The 12,837-nt window shown below is 39.7% G+C and overlaps 1 protein-coding gene across 1 annotated transcript; it reads left to right on the forward strand.

The window, feature by feature from the left end:
* The first annotated feature begins 11,659 nt into the window (after positions 1-11,659).
* On the forward strand, positions 11,660-12,613 carry LOC121171643 (olfactory receptor 6P1). The gene has a single exon (XM_041003401.1). The coding sequence runs from the start codon at positions 11,660-11,662 to the stop codon at positions 12,611-12,613; it is 954 nt and encodes a 317-aa protein (XP_040859335.1).
* The last annotated feature ends 224 nt before the right edge of the window (positions 12,614-12,837 follow it).

Here is a 12,837-nt window from a genome sequence, read left to right on the forward strand (position 1 = left end):
AATTGATCAATCTCCAATAATATTCATCAAAGATGAAGAGAAAGGAATTGTCAAAAAAGGGATGATACAGGGAATAATAGTTCACATATTAGAAATAATTAGAATATACTGCAAATATGCTGTAAATCAGTTTTTGTGTGCTGCAACACTTAAAAATTTACATAAAAGATATAGGATACAGGAAGTGGTAAAAAAAATAAACAGAAAATTTGAACAGCCAAAATTTCGAAACAAACAGAAAAGGACTCCCCATAGCTTTAGCCAATGACAAGGTTGCCTTGTTCCTACACAAGTATTGTGCTGCTGAGAGAAAGGCAGCCAAGAGCTAAGAGGCATTCTGGGCTAAATGTGAATAGCCTATACCACCATACCACCACAATTGCCTATTCTTTTTATTATTTTTTTTAAGATATATGAGGAAGGTGTGGAGCACAGGGCCAGGACATGCTCCCAGGTGGAAGCTTGGGAGATGCAGGTTGCCTGGAGAAGGGAACTGTGGACATATTGGAGTGGAAGCAGCTGTGGGCATACTGGACAGGGAAAGAATGACTGCTGAGGTCTTCCACGGATTAGACCACTGTACTTGCAGGCAGATGAGGGAACTGAGAACAAATGGTTTAGAGGGACGAAACTGAATGGCATATCTCGATGAAACCAAGGTACCTATTCATGTGGAGACCTGGGCTGGATAAATAGCATTACCCTTTGTCCACTGGTGCATGCTAAGCTGGGGTTTGAGCAATGACTGGCTGGGCTAGATGGTAGCACCAACCCATAGGTGTCAGAGCAAAGGTAGCCACGTTAAGCCGTGTCATACCACCCACCAGAATCCAACAGAACCTGATCCAGGGCCATATTCTTTAGGGAAATTATGAGCTCACCTCTTTGGGACTGTAGTACTTGCCAGTTCGCATGAAGAGTTGAGGGTGGTGACAAGCCAAGCCAGGTTGGATCATGGAATTCACCTGACAGCAACCCAACTAACACTCATTAGAGCTGGGACATGGAGGAGGCTAGGCTGGGCCATGTTGTAGCACCTACTGGCACATGGAAATGCCAGGACCAAGGGTAGACCATGTCAAGCAGAGCTGCAGCATCCAGTGGCATGCGACTGGAAGCAGGCCTAGTAGAGGAACTTGGATAACTCCCCTACCAGGCTGAAGCTCCCAATGCGGAGCACAATAGCAAAGGCTGGGGCAGGTCAGGACAGACAAGGCTATAACACTCATCAGCCTTTTTGTGGAGCAGATTTGTGAATAGGTTGGGCTGGGTCAAGCCATAGCATCTGCCAGCAGACACAAGAGTCAGGATATGAGTGAGTGTGAGAGCTGGGGCTGTGAGCAGACAAGGCCAGGCAAGTCTGCTGCACCTGTAAGCATACATGTGGGTTGCGTCTGGAGGCTGGACTAGGATAGGCTCCAGCACCTGCTGATTTTCTCAAGAGCAAGAATGGGTGTGGACAAGTTAAGCTAGGCCACAGCACCTGCCAGATCACATGAGAACTGAGTCTAGGGATGGACTAAGCTGGTCTAGGCTTCAATACTTGCCAGTGAGTGACAGGATTGGGAGCTGGCCATGACAGTCTGGCACATGTGAGATCTGTTTCTGGAAGTGGGCCTGATAAGGGAATTTGGGTAACTCCCTTGCTAAGCCCAAGAACAAAGGTTGGGAGCAGGCCTGACCAGACTGAGATGCAGCATCCATTGCCTTGCATCTGAGCCAAGCCTGGGAGCAGGCCAGATAAAGTCAGTCTCCAGTACACACAAGTGTGAACGTCAGGATGAAGCGAAAGCCAGTATGAAGTGCAAACCAGGCCGGTTGGACCATAACACCTGACAGTTCACATGAAGGCTGGTGCTGGGACAGGCTAAGCTAGGCTGCTGCACATAGCTGGGACTGGAAGAGGATTGGGCTGACCAAAGTTGTAATATCTGCTGGTGAATCCCAGAGTTTGGAGTGGGCAATCTCAAGCCATCTCAACTTCCAGTTTTCAGAATCTGATTAAATTTGATTCACCTAATACCTCTCTCTCTAAACCCCAAATGAATGTGCTTCTCCCTTGTATTTTACAGCCAACAAAACTCTCTTGAAAATACTCTAGGAAATGCCTCTGGTCACACAATAATTCAGTGGATACAGAGCGATTATATTAAATGTGGGCTCAGTTTCCTGAACCTGTATATATTTTTTAATTGACCTGCTTTTGCATGATATATTGACTGTGGCAGACTAGGGATTGCTTGCTTCACATCCACTAGTGAGCTACAAATAAGTCCTTATATGGAAGCTGGGAAATACCAAAAAGCAAGCATAAAACATGAACACTTGCTTTATGGCAAATGCGGTGTTAAGAAACACTAAGAAAAAGACACACTTTAAATAAGTGGTGCTATAAAAGCAGTATATCCATATAGGAAGAACAAAATCAGAGAAAACCAGTTTTTGATAATCAAAAATAGATTGGAAAGCCAAAATAATAAAACTTTCAAAATTTGATATAAAAACATCATCAATGTAAGATAAAAAAAAGATTTAACTTATCCATGAGCGTTAGCACTTTGGCATTGCAAATTAAGTTGCTAATTACAAAGTTGCTATTCTATCTTATGGTAGAGGGCCGGTTTGTCTCCCAGCCACCCAAGTCCTGCTAATGAGTCTAGGAAGGTAGTGGAAGATGACCATTGTTGTGTACCTGCCAACAACAAGTCCTGGCACCTGGTTCTATCCTGCCCTAGATTTGGCTGTTGCATTTGGCATGTGTCAGAATCCCATATGAGCACAGCTCACATCTCAGCAGCCCTGCTTCCCATCCAACTCCCTACTTGTGACCTGGAAAAGCAATCGAGGACCACTCGAAGCCTTGGGACCCTGTACCCTTGTGGGAATCCTGGAAGAAGTTCTTGGATCCTGGCTTTGGATTGGCTCACCTCTGTCCATTACGGCATATTGAGCGGTGGATCATAGGACAGAAGATCTTCCCTTCTATTTTCCTCTCTGTATGTCTGATTTTCCAATAAAAATAAATAAGTCTCTTTAAAATTGCATTAACACACTATTGAAGTTTTTATGCTTTTGATAACATTGCATATTGGTCTAGAAACTTTAAGAAACAATTCATTTTTTGCAGCATTATTTTGTGATACCTTGGAGCCAAGCTTCTTTATTTCTGTTTTATTCCCTGGAGGGATTGTGCACATGTTTTCTGTAAGACACATGCGGACATACTCATTGACATACTGTTTGCAAAACTGCTAAAGTTAAAAATTATTCCAATAATTCACCAAATTACAGTGCATTCATGTATACATCAGCATGCAGTATTCATGCAGATGAATTATAGCTTCATTCTTCAACATGCTTGTGAAACTCCTTTTTCTCTGTTATTATATATGTTTCATCAATAATTCAGGATTAGGTACAATTCAAACTTATCCTCTGATGCAATTTTTCGACATTTTTATGCCTTGAAATGCTCTTAATGAAAAGATGTGAAAATATTTTCTGTCTTCCGTGAGGAACATATCATACCAAGTAATTGAATAGAAAATAAACATCTGCCGTTCTCCATTGAAATGTGAAGAATATTCATTTGTTTACTCTATGTATTTAAAAATTTATTTTATTTAAGACACTGAACTAGGCATGGGGAAAATAAAAGCAACAAGAAATCCAAATTCTACTGGTAAGGAGACTGAGAAATTGTAATATAAATAGTTTAATACTTACACAGAGGTTTATGAGGACCTTCAACAGTTACAGGATCCGTACAAAATGGATTGCAATGTTAATCGACATCCAAGGCACATCATTCTATCTGGATTTCTATTGACTTAGAAGCCCTTACAACAGGAGAAAGAATCTTATAAGATAAACCTTCGAAAAGCCAGAACAAATCACACATGCAACACACTTGTTCTCCAGTCATATAACCCTGAATTTAGCTGATTTTTTCTTTAAAAAAAAAAAACCCTAGCATTACACAGAATTGTTGAAAACAGCAGAGTGATCAGTAATCAATATTTGAAGTTTCAAATGGGTGTGGTCTGGAAAATGGACACTCGTTTTTTGAGTACTGCCAAAACTACTGCTACCCCAGAGTGACTGGGTATGTGTGTTCGTGTGTGTGTGTGTGTGTGTGTGTGTGTGTGTGTGTGTGCATGCATGACTGTGTGTGTAGTTATGTGTACTGAAAAATGACATCACACAATTCACTTTGCAGTGGCCTTGCAGCATACATTTCACTGAAGTAATTCAGTAGTCAATAATCAAGCAAACAAGAAAATAACAAAATCAGGGTCTGAAGTAAAGGCGTGAGGCTAGTAACGAGAGTTTTGACAGTAATATTCTATATAATACCCAGTCCCAACAGTGCAAGTGAAAATATTATTGATGTAAATAAGGAAAAAAGCATGGTACATTTTCAGAACAAAATGTGAGCAAAAATCACATGTGAGAATGAGTAGATATCACATTTCAATGATACAGACGTTGTCTGCTGTCCAGCAGTGAAGAACTTGGTGACTGAGGGTCATGTTGGCATAAGAGAGGGGGTTAGGGGAATTTACATAGCTACAGCAAGAGGGAGTTTACTAGGAAACAATTTGTTCATCTAGCAGATGCCTTGCCATTCTGTTAATTCCTGTTCCATTGCCTGCAAGAGAACGCTCCCCCCTCTCTCTTTTTATGTCTGTTTATTTACTTATTTATTTACTTGATGATACAATTCCACAGGCTCTGAGATTTCCCTTCCTGCCTCCCTCGAGTTCCCTTCCTTCACTAATTTCCCCCCATATCATTACAGTAGTATAGTTCTTCATAGACAGTCACGTGTTCATCATTCTGCTATTTAAGGGTATCCTGACATTGAAGGCATGGACAATGGCAGAGAGCCCAGCATCCTAATGTCAAGATGCAGTTAACAGTTTCATTGGAAGCCCATCTTTTTTTGGAAGTAGAGATGCATATTGTATTGTATCTTCCCATCTGAATATGATCGTCTCTATTACATAGTCACTGTACATCCCCTCCAATGAAAAGCCATAAAACAAAAACAACAGCAGGAAGAAAGATAAAAAAAATTACAATGCTGTGAAGTCAAATAAAATGATACTGAATGACCACTGTGTTGCTGAACCATCTGTTTTACTACAGTTCACTGTCTCCTGACTATTGCATCTTTCACAGGTCTCTTGGGCTCTTCTTGAGCACGTCTAGTGTTAGGGGAGGTAAACTATGTAAGGTATTAAAAATCCAGTAGGCCAAGAATCAAGGGAATGGAGTGGAAATGAATGGCAACCAAAAGTTGTGAGGAACAGAAAACACATGTGCCATTATTTTGGAAAGAAGAAACTAGCTGAGCAAGAATGAGGAATCTGCTGCAACTCCTCTGCCCCTTCTCACTCCAGTCATTTTCAGGTCTGCATTAAATACCTTCCTAACCCAGTATTATTTATAGAGGGTTGCAAAATGTTAGGGAAAGAGAAGACACTCCTGGTGGAGCCTATGGGATGCATCATCCTGGCACACATAGACGTAGAGATGTGATATAATACAAATGTGTTCAGAGTCTCGCATGTGATTTCTTCAAAAATGCTTGGTCTAACGAATTTCCGAATTCATTTACCTACAACACATTCACTTTATTATTTTGTTTCCTCAATTGGATTTTGACTCGAATTTATCTGCTTCTTCAACACTTCTGAAAATGAGTTTTGTGGGTTTTCTACATGAGTGATACTCAGACATTGAACTATATTCTACTTCACTGCTGATCTGAGTAACTCTAAGCCTTGCTGTTCCTATCTCCTGTGCCCTAGAAGGAATATTCCCTGAGGTGACTTGGATTCAGTCTTATTGGGAAGAGATGGGTCACCATGACAATATGTCCTAAGGGACTATGTCCCTGATGTTGGACAGCCCTGAAGATAAGGGTTGGCTACTGCTGCCCCTGCTTCTGGCATAGCCCCATCTGCAAGTCTCTGTCCCGTCCTGCCACAGAAAACTCAGCAACACGCATACAGCGCCATCTTCATTGAAGAGGACTGAGAGCCAACTGACCCTGTGCAGAAGAAACAGGTAACTGGACAATTGAGACATCCAAACACAGGGTAAGCAGGTGAATAGGGAGGACAAGCAAGAGAAGTCGCTGTGGAAACTTTTGACCTTAATTTAAATTAGACCACTTAGATTCTTTATTCATTCTCTCATTTCTGATATCTCACCCACCCTCAAAAACCTTTGGAATTTCCAGAATCTAAATATGAAAAAAAAATTCTAGCAATCTAAATGTCTCACAGTGACGACCTTTGCATTTCAATCTTATTTACACATGTTTATGATTATGGAGATGGTGCTACAGAATTCATTCAAAATGTTTAAAAATGTAAAGAACATTTTTAGTGTGTCAAAGTGGCAAAATTCCAGGGCTTTATGAAGATGTTGAACAAGGAAGTGAATTGTCTATGGGAACCCTGAAAGCAAGGGAAACAGTAAGAGCCAAGGACCAGTATTAGCATGTTTAGGGGTTAGAACTTTTCTTGTCCCCAAGTTCACATCTAAAGTCCATTGATACAGATTGAATTCAAATGAAATTCCTCTCTTTTTCCCACCACCCAATAAAGCTATTTGCTGATTTTTACTACTGTGCTTGGATAAGCCAAACATAAAAGTAGACAAACTATAAGCGTCTTTGTACATGAACGAGTCTGGATATACCCATGGACATTTATTGATGTCATGAGGATGCTTACAGTAGAGGGTGTTTACTGTTATACCTCAGTAGCCACATTGCCTGTCCATTCCATCTCCACAGAAGCATGATCTTAAAAAATACCACTCTTCTTTCTGAACCATTTGTATCTAGAGATAACCATTTTAAAATTATTTGTGCTTGCATGAGGATTAAGTCCACACTTTATGTATAGTAATACTTTTCACTATTGTGTTTTCTCTATGTGTCACACATATGGAAATGAAGGCAATAGTTATAATAATGCCAGGCTATCATACTGATTACTAAAGGCTTCCTTTATGCAACATCCAGCAGGTAGGCATTAGATGGGAATTCAGCTAATAGCCAGTGTGATTGGTTCTAGTGATGTTTAATTTGTTCTAGGACTATCTAAAGACCTATGAAATTAGGTACAGCAGTTTTGAAATAAATTATTTGTTCCACTTTGTGGGTAAATCAGCTTGAAGTAAATTGTCTGTGTCACAAGAACTATTAATGTAGGAATAACAGATATCATTAGCAACAACCAGAATACGTATCCACAGACAAGAAAACAAGCTAAATTTTCTATTTCTGGATAAGAGAAGGATTACTTAATGTCCACACACTTAAATGATTATGTTACTCTTTTATGAACTCATTTGCTATATATTTGTTCATTATTTGTCCTGTACAAAACACTGAATTAAATAGGATGGGGGAAACAAGTGGTCTTCTACTCCTAAGGAGGAAAAATCAGATGAAGACATAAGCATGCCCAAAATATCAATACAGTTAGTCACAAGAACAGAAGCTAGGGATCCACGGGAAGAGTCTTCACGGAGACAGAGATGTTTATTATGGTCATTGCTGCACAGAAGACCAGACGCAGAAAGCACAACGGAATCTTAAATAACTGATGTGACTGGGTGTTACAGGGATGAGTAGCACTGTGAAGAGCCTGCTGACGGTGAACAGGAGCGTCCAAGAGCAGTGAATGCAACAATCACATCAGCACCATCCAGGCCCGAGAAGTGCCACGTGCAAAGATTTCCTTGGTTCTTAGTGAAAATAAAACAGGGGCAACCCCATGGTTATCAGCTTTTTCTATTATTACTAGAAGTAGTAATGTGTTATGAGTTAGTTTTCAGAATCCAAGCTGCCCAATGACAGGGTCATGATTAAAGAGCTCACTGTGCCACTGTTCACATTGTAAGCTTAGTTGGGCAGTGCTGCCTGCCCTGGCAATAATTGTTCCCTGAAGTCATGGAAAGCTTCCAGTGCTAACAAAATGAGACATTGAGTCTTAAACTTGTGAGCCAGAAAAATGTAACTCGGAAATTAATGTGAATGGGCCCTTCTCTCAGGTTTGTGTTGCATAAAGAAGCCTATGTAAGCTGTGGTGGGCTGCACAGAATGACTGTCCACTCCCAGACTTGGGACGTGCACAGTGATTTCCCTCCATCACCTCTCACTTCACAACTCCATTTTCCAACAACTTTTTCATTTGACCCACAAGGCCAATCCTGGATAAGTTGAAATTGCAACCAACTTTCCTTCAGTTATATAAATGGGAAGTAACCATAGTTTTTATTTAGTGCAATCATCTAAATGTGACAAACATAATCAGAATGAAGCAATTTACCTAATGTTATGGAAGACAGGACTGGAACTAATTCCATCAACATTTACTGAGTGTTTATTGTAGTTTATGCACTGCTCTTTTTCCTGAGAGTAGAGTCATGGACACAAGCCCCTTTCAGGATTTCTGGCATTGTTTAGCTGCTTCAGCACCTCATTCCCTGGCACTGGTTCCTGGGTTTCTCCAGCCATCCAATACCATCATTGAGTTTTCCTTGTCCTCTGCTATTGACTATTCCGAGACATTCTGATCTTCCGTCTTAGCCCGTCTCCACCATCATCACCTACACATCCTCCGATAACCCTTTCTCAGAAAACCATCTGACACAACAGTGAGACTTGTGGGTAACTGAGGGTGCAATGTTTTTCTAAGTTTCAAAGGAATTATCCGATCTTTTACTCCCTATAAGCACATCTTAAAATCAATGTTTTTTTTTCTGTTGTTGCTGTTTCTTGGCAAGAAAATAGACTTGAATTATCTTTATTTTTATTTAAAAATGTTTATATGTATATTTATGATTTACATGTATCCAATATACACAGGTCATTTAATGTTCAATTACGATAAATACATATGTATATTCCCTTTCAAGCATTTTTATGATGAAAACATCTCCAAATTCTATATTTTGTCTTTTTTAGAGAGAAATATGCAGTAAATTGACATTGTCCTTCATCTGATTAAGAAAGTGTTTTACTTTTCCTTTCCCATTTTCAAAACTATTCCGCCCTCTTTATGAAGAAAGGTATAAAATAATCCTACCACGTAAAAGTGACACAGTGTGAAAATTAGTGATAGTAGAGATATCAGTGCTCAAAAAATTAGGAACACCTGATACCAAATCATTTTGTAATTTGGTGGTTTCCAATCTATTTCTTTCAACATCACTGGAATTAAAGGTAATTGGATTGTCACCTAGCAGATCAATAAGAAGGGTTTGGATGAAATATTACAGCATCATTTCTGGCACATAACTAATAAAATGTTCAAGTAATTTAGTGTTATTACCATAACAAAATAGCTCTCATTCCAGGGGCCTTGCTACTTCCATGTCATTGATGTGAATTAATGTTCTCAGGCTTTATAGTTTTAAAATGAAAAGCAAAAAATAAATTGCTGCTAAATCTTTCTTATTTGTAGTAATAGTCTCAATAGATGCACCCATGAAGTGAAAAAGGTGCAATCAATATTATAAGACAATTTTTCCAAAACTGATCATATATAAATTATTTTGGTTTAATATGTGATAATAATTTAGTGTTTAAAAAGAAATTTTCTATAACATTATCATATAAGAACATAAGACAAGAAGCATGGGTATAGTTATAAAGAAACCAATAAGAAATTTAGAGTTATAAAACTGTCCTATAGCATTGTCATTTTAAAGACAAATTTATATCATTTTCTAATAATTATTACTAGGTATCATACCAATGACATTTATATGCTATTCAACATATTAGGGATTAGTGAAATAGCTTCATTTAAAAGGTTAGCACCCATACTTCATTTAATAGCTTCATTTAAAATGTTAACACTTATAATTCAGACCCCTGTAACATTCAAATATCTATAACAAATGGATCTCATGTTAAAACTACAGAAGCTGATTTCTTTCTTTTAAAATTATTTTCTTAAGAAAAACTATGAAGAAAACTGCAAAGTCCAATCAAAAATGAAAGTGATTAGTAATAAGATTTTACATATTTGTGAATGAATCAGAAGCCCTCTGAAGATGTCAGATCCTGGCACTGTTGATGTGGGAAAGTTGCAGCAAGAGGGTCTGGGACAAGAGGTTGCTTCTTCTGTTTTGCTGCCAGCTCCATCAGTTTCTGGAGCCTGCCCTAGCTGCTTACTTCGAATCTAATCGTTTTATATCAGCAAGGGATTACTGATCACTCTCTTACAGCCCTGGATTCCAGGAGTCTGTAAACATTACCACTTGTTAGAAGTCCAGGTGTTAGGGTCTCAGAGCAGAATAGCTTCCCTGCTTCCCTAAGCTTCTGGCAGCCACTGATATTTCTTATATTGAGACCACGTTATTCCTATAGTGCAGATCATTTTTGGTTTTTTTTTTGTTTGTTTTTCTTTTGCAAATTTCTCTGTGTTCCACTCTGAACATCTTTCTGTAAACCTTTTTCAGATTATCTTGTAACTTTCATTGTTTTCTTTTTTTTTTAAGATTTAGTTAATACTTTTATTGACAAGTCAGATTTATAAAGAGGAGATACAGAGAAAAATCTTCCATCTGCTGGACCACTCCCCTGAGTGCCAGCAATGACCAGAAATGAGTTGATTTAAAGCCAGGAGCCAGGAACTTCTTCTAGACCTACCACAGGGTTGCAGGATTCCAAGATTTTGGGCCATCCTTGACTGCTTTCCCAGGCTACAAGCGGGAAGCCAGAAGGGAAGTGGAGTAGCCTGGATACAAACTGGTGCCCATATGAAATCCAGGCATGCGCAAGGCAAGGACTTTAACCACTAGACACTCTGCCAGGCCTGTAAATTTTTTCTCGTAAAAACAATCAAGATTTTATTTAAATCCAGCCTGAGTAAGCCATAATTGACTCTCCATCTCAAATTCATTCATTTAACCACATTTACAAAGTCTTTGAAATGTTTACAAGTTCCAGGGTTTAGAACTTGTGCAACTTTTGGGGTACTACTTTTTAACCTACCATGCCCATCCTGCAAATGACACAATCCAACTCTGGCACAGAGCGTGTGCTCATAAATGGGTGGGAAAGCATGCGTTCTTGGAGCACAACTCTGTTTCCTTGACATTGAATAGTAATTTTATGTACCAAGGTTTTTCCTGTCCTACCACTTTGTACTGTTAGCTCAGCAATTCTTTTTTTGAGTAGTGACTTCCTCTGAGTCCAGTTTCCTTCGAGAGATAACCTTCCAAGCTATTGTGTATTGTCACAATTTTAAAAATCCATTTATTCAACCAACATTGAATACAGGTGCTGTAACACGTAGGAGGCTGTAGGTGTTTCTGAGGAAACTGAGGAGAGAATATGCCATGAACAAGGCAAGAAAAAAATACAAAGGCTGATTGTGAAAACAGTCATAAGAATTTATAAATATCTACTGTGGGGAAGGCTGGCCGTTACAGAACATAAGTTCAAATCGGAGAATCTTTTCCTTCAAATTGGGAATGGAACAAATATGACAATAACTGATCGTACCTGGAATCACCATAAATATTTTGAGGTTATTGTCTGTGAGGGGATGTTAGTAGCTAGATCCACTGATCCATCTTTTTTTTTTCCTATTTTTTTCAGACACCCAAGTGGACAGAGATCATGAGAAATTTGAGTGGTGGCCACATAGTGGATTTTGTCTTGGTGGGTTTCCCTACATCACCACCCCTACAGCTTCTCCTCTTCATCTTCTTTTTTGCAATTTACCTGTTAACGTTGTTAGAGAATACACTTATTGTCTCTACCATCTGGTTCACTCCAAGCCTTCATCGCCCCATGTACTTTTTTCTTGGCCATCTCTCCTTCTTAGAGCTTTGGTACATCAATGTCACCATTCCTCGGCTGTTGGGAGCATTTCTTACACAGGATGGCAGAGTCTCCTACGTAGGATGCATGACACAACTGTACTTCTTCATTGCTTTAGCGTGCACCGAGTGTGTCCTGCTGGCAGTGATGGCCTATGACCGTTACCTTGCCATCTGCGAACCTCTTCGTTACCCTAGTCTCATGCCTTCCAGCTTGGCCACTCGCCTTGCTGCTGCCTCTTGGGGCAGTGGCTTCTTCAGCTCTATGATGAAACTTCTTTTCATTTCCCGACTGTCCTACTGCGGACCTAACATCATCAACCATTTTTTCTGTGATATCTCTCCGCTGCTCAACCTCACCTGCTCTGACAAGGAGCAAGCAGAACTAGTAGATTTCCTCCTGGCCTTGGTGATGATTCTGCTCCCTCTGTTGGCTGTGGTTTCCTCATACGCTGCAATCATTGTAGCCATTTTGAGGATCCCTACAGCCCAGGGACGCCACAAAGCCTTCTCCACCTGTGCCTCTCATCTGGCTGTGGTTGTTATTTATTACTCATCCACTCTCTTCACTTACGCACGACCCCGAGCTATGTACATGTTCAACCATAACAAGATCATCTCTGTACTCTACACTGTCATTGTACCATTCCTCAACCCAGCCATCTACTGCCTGAGAAATAAAGAGGTGAAGGATGCCTTTGGGAAGACAGTGCTGGAGAGATGTCACTGTCATAGGGATGTTCCCGACTGAGGCACCGCGTGTCCTGCAAGGGGAAAATACAGTAGAGTTTTAGTAGAACCCTCCTAAGGATTTATAGAAAGGGCTTAAATGAAACACAAAGTAGCAATCAGTCCAATTTCTCTAAATGCTGTCTGATAATTCTAATGGAAGTCGGTGTTGCTGAATCATTGATTTTTTTGCAGATCTTTCCAAACTAAGCTGAGTTAGCTATGTAAGAGCCATCTGTATAATTT

Source organism: Ochotona curzoniae, unplaced genomic scaffold (assembly GCF_017591425.1).
Source record: "Ochotona curzoniae isolate NIBS_2020 unplaced genomic scaffold, NIBS_Ocur_1.0 scaffold_2683, whole genome shotgun sequence".
Classification (NCBI taxonomy): Eukaryota; Metazoa; Chordata; class Mammalia; order Lagomorpha; family Ochotonidae; genus Ochotona; species Ochotona curzoniae.

Bases quoted from the DNA above. Each gene is read 5' to 3' on its own strand.
- LOC121171643 (XM_041003401.1), top strand. From the start codon at position 11,660: ATGAGAAATTTGAGTGGTGGCCACATAGTGGATTTTGTCTTGGTGGGT.